Below are 8,302 nucleotides of genomic sequence, written 5' to 3'. Positions count from 1 at the left end.
ACGCACGGCCCCGACCGTATCCACGGGTCGGTCTTGAAGAAGCAGACCGATTAGCATAGTCTGTTTGAGGAGCCGATGGTGATGCCGACGGTTGAGTTATGGAAGCAAGTTGGTTTGCCAAAAGTTCACTACAAGAAATCCAAGTATTAGCGGCGACACTTTTAGCGGCGACATCTAAAAAGTCGCCGCTAAAGGTCTGGATCCGGGTGAAAGGCTTTACAAAAGATCTGGACCGTTGTTTGCTTATCTGATCCAATGACTAGGGTTTATCCCAATAAAGCATCTCTAAAAAGCTCACAATCCATTTTAGCGGCAATGCTCCCTCCAAGATGAAATCTGCACACAGCTCTCACACCACAACTCACCACACCGTCGCCGGAAAACCTTGAGTCTGCCGGAGCATCGCCGCACCATCTTGATTCTGCTGGAGCACCGCCGCACCACCTTCACTCTGCCGGAGCACTGTTATCTCTTTTCGCCTTAATCTCCGACGCCACTCGACGGTACGTATAATCCATCCGAATTTTTTTGCAATTTCAGTGCATATGTTGATAATTTGTGTAGTTTTTTGCCAACAATGAAACTGTAAAGTAGATGACTTGAAAGAGGAAGACAAACAAACATACTAACCCTAAATTTACAGTATGTAATATATCGTTTTCTATGTGGGTATTTGAAACTGGAAGACAATCATATACTGTAAATACATATACTGTATTTGGAATGTGGGTTTTTTATTTGCGTCGGGTCATGGGTCAAAACGGGTGTTCGGGTTCGGGTCAGAACGGGTATCGGGTTGGGTCGGGTTGGTTAAAAAAATGTCTTTTAAAAAAAGTGATTGTATATCAAGGGTTAATTTTGTCGGGTTAAAACGGGTCCGGGTTGGTAACATTCGAATAATGTAATTATGTTCAATTTGATTTGTGGCTTAGCATTCATGTCTTCGAGTGAGGTTTGTTGTTGAGGAATTTAGGATGTATTTGAGACTGATTGTTGAACTAACGATCGTGTAGGTGTTGATTGATTAGTATTGTATGTTTTCGTCATGTTGTTTGCTATAAATGATATGTTTTAGCGATTTTATGATTGCAGTTATGTTCCGCTTGATATGTAGTTCACTATTCATGTTTAGATTTAGCTGATAATTGATAATCTCCCTTATTCCTTTTTGTAATCTGTGATATTATCTATTAGTGCTGTTTGGGACAATCTTTGTGTTTAACTTGTTATGGTTATGCTTTTAGTCTTTTGATAAGCAACTAGGGGTGTTCAAAAAGCTCGCGGCTCGTGGCTTGCTCCAAGCTCGCTCGAAAATAGCTCGAAAATAGCTCGAAAAAAGCTCGGCTCGAAATTGGCTCGGTTTCAAACGAGTCGGCTCGGCTCGGTTTGTAAACGAGCCGAGCCCGAGCTAGGCCTGGCTCGGCTCGTGAGCTCGTGAGCTGCTCGAATTATTTTATTATATATATGTGTGTGTGTGTTAGTTTTAAATGTATTAAACCTAATCTAGATAAAAAAAAAAAAAAAAGATTGCATACTCTGTTTCCTCTAGTAATGCTGTTTCCTCTAGTATGAAGTTGTGAAGCTTCATAATTGATCACAACATCTTCCACCATTTAAACGTAATAGTGTAGTTTGTCGAGCACTATAATATTTTTTTGTCTACAATATTGTTTTTGTCTATTATAAATCCATTTTACTAACTAATCAGCCATTACAGTTAACAAAAATCAATACAGTTGGTACATGGTTATTAGTCCCAAACCTCTAGCCATGGAAATGTTGGATCAAAAAGGTGCCATAAATATTTGCATTTTTGTTTTGAGTCACAGTGGATAATTGTAGTCTGGAACTTGCCTTTTAATAATATTAAGCGCTTCGGCAAGTGTTTAAATTGTTAAACTAATACTGTATATCTTATTTTGTAGGAATATTTTGACGAATTGTTTGAAGACCCGAGATTTATGGAACGACTGTACCAAGCTATGGATAAGAAGAGATCACGAAAAGACAACGAAAATGACACGGATGAGGAGGGAGAATGATGTATTTTGTATTGAACTTAGGGGTTTCAAAACTTTAACTTAATCAAACAAAATACTTTTGTTGTAGTTTTATGTTTAAAACTTGGTTTGTTTGAAGAATTGTTTGAATTATTGTTTGCATATGGAAAATTAAAAGAAACAGCAGGTTACGGTTATTTGCAAAAACTGGGATTAAGCGAGAAAAAAAAGAACTAATTGGTTTTTTGACTTTTAGCGGCGACATTGTCGTCGCAAATGATATTTGCTGATGTGTCATCTATAGCTTTAGCGACCATAGAAGTGGTCGCTAAAACAAAGGTCGTCGCTAAAAAGTTAAAGGAATTAGCGGCGACAAATACTATTAGCGGCGACATGACAAGCATTAGCAACGGTTCATTAGCGGCGACTCAATAGCGGCGACAAGTCGCCGCTAATACTATTAGCGGCGACAATCGGGAGTATTAGCGGCGACAAAAGTCGCCGCTATTGCCAGAATTCTTTGTAGTGGTTGAAGGTTGGTAATCTGCTGCTGAATCGAACCTAAATCGGGGACCTGGGAAGTAGTTGTTGCGGCAGTGGTAACATTGAAGACTTGTGGAGAGGCCGACGATGAAGAAACAGTGGACCGAGTGATATATTCATGATCACCAATCAGACCGTGAAGCTCGTTAAATTGAACCGGTGGGGAGCGGGCAAGAAGGTTGCTTTTCAAACCATGGTATTCCTCACGTAAACCGGTTATAGTAAGCATGACGAGATCTTTATCTTTGACGGGTTCACCAATATTTGCAAGAGTCGTTGCATATTCTTGAGCACGACTGAGATAATTGATACCTTTTTCACCATCTTTCATTGAAATCTTTAAAAGTTGCGTTTTTAGTGTGAATTCATGAGATGAATTCGAAGGAGCATATGCACGTGCTAGACTTAACCACACTTCCCGAGCCGTGTCTCCTTAGATGTGTTGAAACGAAGACTCGGAAACGGTGGATATAATGATCATGCGGATGTGTGCATCATTAGCAATCCAGTTTGTAAAATTAGGGTTTGTAGTAGTAGCATCACTAGTTGTAATTTTCTCTTCCGGGCAAGATAATGTATTGTCAACATAACAATATAATCCATTGGCCTTTAAAAATGGTTCCATCATGGCTTTCCAGTAGCCATAATTGTTTGGTGTAAGATTGAATGCAAACTTGTGGGAATTATGGGATGTACGTTCTTGAATGCTGAAAGCAGTAATCGTTGTCATGATGAGTAAGAACAGTGATTTTTGATACCTGAGGTAGGCAAGTTGCAGGTCGATTGTTCGTCAGATGAATGAAGGACGACGTAGCCGATTGTTCGTAGGTGTTGATTGTTCGCCGATGTTGATTGTGCGCCGTAGGTGGAAGCTGATTGATTGTTCTTAGCTGGTTGATTGTTCGTAGGTGAAAGCTGGTTTACCTTCCCTGTTTGTGGGATTATTCGAAATCACCCAATTGGTGATGACTTCCTTTTGTTTTGAAAGCAATTTTCTTCACTTTTTTTTGTGGGATTATTCGAAATCACCCAATTGGTGATGACTTCCTTTTGTTTTGACGGCACTAAATTGCAAAAGCAATTTTCCTCACTTTTTTTACGGCAACCTTTTGGTTGTTGTAGAAGTTGAAGCCGATTGCAGGTTGATCACCAGCTTGTTGACGACGGCGAGTGGGGGTTGTTTAGGGTTTACAAGTTGATAGGCTCTGATACCATATCAACTCATAATTTCATTCATTAATTCAATATTGATTACAAAGAGGTTTATATATATTCTACTAGTTACAATAATAACCCTTTGACTTATGACAATTAAATATTTGGTTTAACATTGATGAGACGACATTGACATACAAGTACACTTTGATTGAAGGAGAAGGCATATCCGACAAGATTGAAAAGGTGTGTTATGATAGTAAGTTTGAGGGTTTGCCCGATGGTGGGACCATATCCAAGATGACGACATTGTTTTCTTTTTGTAATTTGACCTTCAAATTTGTTGCTAGAGGAATAGTTGAAACGAAAGAGAAAAACTTATGAGGGTTGGAAAGGGAAGATTAATGTAGTTAGGAGGTAGCCAAGAATATATATATTAAGAAGTATTCCGTTGACGGGACTTGAACCCGGGTCTGTCGGGTGAGAGCCGAGTATCCTAACCAACAGGGGCGGATCTACTTCAAGGTAAGGGGGAGCGCCCGCTACCGCTTGGCGCTCCGGCGGTAGTGTAAAATTAGTGTAAATTTTGGAAAAATTTGACGTTTTTTCGATTTCGTTACCGCTTTTTTATAAAACGTTACCGCTTGGCGGATTTTCTAGATCCGCCACTGCTAACCAACTAGACTACAACAGAACATGTTTTCAACTTTATATAAAGGTTAATTGAAGCTTCATGATCATTCTTTAAGAAATATATATTTTCTCAGTTGGTTTTAAAAAGAGGTTGAAAGGTTATTGCTTGTTAAATACCATCATATGTAATTAGTAATATAAAACAAACATACCCAACGAATGTGAAAGATGATAAATTTAACTTATACAATATGTTAAGAAAATTTACCCCAATTCCTTAAATTCATTTACGATCCGGAAAGTATCCGATCATCCTGCAGCAACTATAAAGAGGGGTCCAATGCAAACCACTACCATTGAAGTCATTTATGTTATATAGAATTACATATGCTATAAAAGTGAAACGGTTCACACGTGTTAAAACTAAGACAACATCGATGAAGTATTGAAAACGATGCTAGGAGTATAAAGAGAGAAAAATTTTGCATGGTGATACCTTGCTCCAAATCGGAACACGACGAATCAATCATTTAATCAGTGTATTGGTATAATATCTTGGTTATTAATTCCATAATTTATGGAAGAGTTCGCTCCCTTACATGCACATCGTGGACAGTGTTCGTGTCCGAAGGGTCACAAATTACCTATATAAAGAAGCTATTGATCACGAGAAGGTGTAAAGTGAAGACTGTTGATTGAATTAATGAATTGTGTCAAAAAGACACACAAATATAGGGACCCGAAAAGATCCGAACCCTAAACTGCATAGCATCTGATCTGCATCTACCAAGCCCAGTCCATCAGCTCCTTTAACTTTTATTAGCCCACGAACAGCTCATTCCTTATCAGCCCATAATGTTCAGCCCAGCACATGATGCTTAGCACAATCCAGCCAAATATAACATGAAACAAAATAAAACAAAACATTATACATTATTTCCAATATAACTACTTATATATAATTGCCATTTAGGGAATTGCCTATATTTCAACAATACTTGTATGTAGGAGTGACCGAATAATAGAGGCACTCACAGCCAATGATCTCTAGATCAAGTGGTGGAGGGCTTGCATTTCTCTTGAGAGATGCAGGTTCGACTCCCACTAGGTGCAGAGTGAGACACTGGTGGACAATGATAGGAGACCCAGGGAAACGTGGGTTGGATCCTTGAGCCAAACGGGTTTTATCGGTAATTTCACTGTCGTGCCTACGGGCGGGTGGGTTACCGGGTTTTCCCCGGAATTGGTGGTGGACTCCGGTTACTCTCGGAGTATTCCGTTTGTCCAGTGGGTGCCCCGAGAGTGCTCGGGATTGAGTTTGTTGGCCGTTCAAAAAAAAATAGAGGCACTCACATACAAGTACACATTAAAAGCCGATAAAATGGATACATGATAATAATTATCAAAATATTAAAATTAAAACCAAAATAAATTGTTGAGACTTATGCTCAATTTTGTTTGATTAATACGCTTCATTATGCCTAAGCCCATTTCAAATGTGGACAAGAGATAGAATGTGTACAACAATCATTTCAATATCTAACCAAACAGTTGCACCAGTTTGAACCTATAAATACAACCATCATCAACCATTCTTCTTCATCGCTAATAAAACACTCTCAAACTAACCAATTAAACATCGTTTTAACCTTGAAAATTCGGAATCATGGGTGTCTTGACATATACTGATGAACACACTTCACTCGTCCCCCCAGCCAGAATTTTCAAGGCCTCAATTCTTGACTCGCATACTTTAATGCCAAAACTCTTGCCGGATGCTATTAAAAGCATCGAATTTATCAAAGGTGATGGTGGGACCGGAAGCATTAAGCAGATTAACTTTTCCGGAGGTAAAGTAATATTTATCCCGCTTAACTAACATTGTCATATGATCCGTACCTAAATTAACACGTTCACAAGTTGATTGGTCAAAGTTGTCACCTGGGCCTCCTCAAGTACTAATTTCCTGTGTATTTTCTTGTTTAATTCAATTCTTGTATGTAGGTTTCGCGAAGCACCAAATAGATGAAGTCGATGAGAAGGCATTTACTTACAAGTACACTTTGATTGAAGGAAACGGTATATCAGACAAGATTGAAAAGGTATCTTATGATATTAAGTTTGAGGGTTCATCCGATGGTGGGAGCATCACAAAGATGACGACAACTATTTACACACATGGTGAATTTGAGATCAAGGAAGAAGAACTAAAGGCCGGCAAAGAAAAGGTTTTGGGGCTTTACAAGGTTGTGGAAGCGTACCTCCTCAAAAACCCTGATGCATATGTTTAAAGATTCTCATATTGACATTGTACCCATGTTTCCGGCTTTTTTTGTTTTCTTTGAATAAAGTCCATATCATCAATAAAGTTTGACTCAAAAACTTAATCTTGAAAGTTGAAAGCTCTTAACACATTCTTGAACTAATCTAACAAAAAAAGTTATCAATTTGGCCAATAAAAAAATGGTATACATATCACTGTGGTGAACTAGTGATCACTGAACACTATATATAAAAGAGTCCGTTTTGAAATTGAAATGAACTCTTCATGATACTTCATCATCTGACTGTCCCGGTGAGCATGAAGATCTGAACTTAAATCAGGTTCAGTGCATTCCAAAATAGCGCATGTGCGAGACACAGCTGCTGAACAAAGATGAGGGTAGTTCACATGCAATGAGCCAATGAAATTAGACTTATTAACAACTTTGTCTTATGAGGCTTTCTCGTCGATCCATGTAATAGTGTGGCACGAAAACAGCTCAAGATGATGAGCAAAAGCAAGTAAACCTTCAACGACCGGTTGCAACTCTCAACTCTGTTACAAACTGTTTAGATAAACGGGTTTCATATATGATGTCTGGATGACTGGATCTATATGGTTTTCAGAATGATGGATATGTGTTTGACGGTTGAGTTCCAGTTTCATGTAGCACAAATACACAATATAATTTTGGACGAAATATACCTTGAATAAGTTTTGGACTAACAAAAGCACATGTGGGGTGGTGGCGCAGTTGGCTAGCGCGTAGGTCTCATAGCAATTATAGAGTGATCCTGAGGTCGAGAGTTCGAGCCTCTCTCACCCCATTCTTTTTTTTTTTCTAAATATATTGTGTGCTGCAAAATAAAAAGTGGTTTCCGTTGCCGGGAATTGAACCCGGGTCTCTCGGGTGAGAGCCGAGTATCCTAACCAACTAGACTACAACGGATGATGTGATGGTAAATCGATTATATAAATAAATAATTAAGTTTTCATTTGATGTTAAAATAGTTATATACGTTGAATATTTATAGGAAGAGTAAACTGTCATTTTGGTCCCTGTGGTTTGGGCACTTTTGCCATTTTAGTCCAAATCTCAAACTTTTTATATCTGGGTCCCTGTGGTTTGCATTTTGTTGCCATTTTAGTCCAAAATCCAAAAACCCTCTTTTTTTTACTGTTGAAAGCAGGTTCTTTTGTCTTTTTGTGCAGGGACAAAATTGTCCATTTAAAGTTAATATAACATATTAGTAATTAAATTAATTAACTTAAATATCTATTTACCCATTAAAAGCAGTTCATAACCCCACCCCAGTTCATCACTTCAAGTTCATCTTCATCATCTTCACCCCACCCCACACCAAACCCTAACCCAAACACCGTAGTCCGGCGCTCCGGCATCCTGTTTCTCCCCTGGATTCCTCTCCACCACACCGCTGGCAGATCCCTTTTTTTTGGTGGTGAGGAATTCTTCACAAAATCAACACCAGTTAATATCATAACAAAATCAACAGAAATAAACAAACAAACAACCATAACCACCACTCAACAATCAACATCAATACACATTATCCATGAAAAAAACACTCATTCAAAACCTAAATTCTCCTAAAATTCACCATAATAATACTTACAGAATGTAGAGATAGCCTAGGGAATGAATCGAAGGATCAATTCGAGTAAGACATGTCGCAAACGTTGCGGCCTG

At 38.6% G+C, this 8,302-nt stretch overlaps 1 protein-coding gene, 1 long non-coding RNA gene and 2 other non-coding genes across 4 annotated transcripts; 3 read left to right on the top strand and 1 right to left on the bottom strand.

Annotated features, from left to right (window-relative positions):
* Window positions 1-292: 292 nt before the first annotated feature.
* On the top strand, window positions 293-2,162 carry LOC110891160. Its single transcript, XR_002565066.2, has 2 exons — window positions 293-503; window positions 1,926-2,162. It is a non-coding gene; the product is annotated as an uncharacterized LOC110891160 (long non-coding RNA).
* A 3,835-nt stretch (window positions 2,163-5,997) lies between these two features.
* LOC110887355 (major allergen Pru ar 1) lies at window positions 5,998-6,622 on the top strand. The gene is made up of 2 exons (XM_022135046.2): window positions 5,998-6,181; window positions 6,336-6,622. Exons 1-2 carry the CDS (start codon window positions 5,998-6,000, stop codon window positions 6,620-6,622), a joined length of 471 nt encoding a protein of 156 aa, XP_021990738.1.
* Window positions 6,623-7,333: 711 nt separating this feature from the next.
* On the top strand, window positions 7,334-7,421 carry TRNAM-CAU. Its single transcript is given in 2 exon segments — window positions 7,334-7,371; window positions 7,386-7,421. It is a non-coding gene; the product is annotated as a tRNA-Met (tRNA).
* A 49-nt stretch (window positions 7,422-7,470) lies between these two features.
* On the bottom strand, window positions 7,471-7,543 carry TRNAE-CUC. Its single transcript has one exon. It is a non-coding gene; the product is annotated as a tRNA-Glu (tRNA).
* Between the last annotated feature and the right edge of the window lie 759 nt (window positions 7,544-8,302).

This window comes from Helianthus annuus, chromosome 11, assembly GCF_002127325.2.
Source record: "Helianthus annuus cultivar XRQ/B chromosome 11, HanXRQr2.0-SUNRISE, whole genome shotgun sequence".
NCBI lineage: Eukaryota > Viridiplantae > Streptophyta > Magnoliopsida > Asterales > Asteraceae > Helianthus > Helianthus annuus.
The sequence above is the reverse complement of the archived record's forward strand: the minus strand, read 5'-3'. Positions and strand labels throughout refer to the sequence as shown.

What these genes read in the sequence shown, in the direction of transcription:
- LOC110887355 (XM_022135046.2), top strand. Translation starts at nt 5,998, where the DNA reads ATGGGTGTCTTGACATATACTGATGAACACACTTCACTCGTCCCCCCA. An exon ending in GCAGATTAACTTTTCCGGAG is followed by an intron (nt 6,182 to 6,335) that starts GTAAAGTAATAT and finishes TCTTGTATGTAG; the next exon opens with GTTTCGCGAAGCACCAAATA.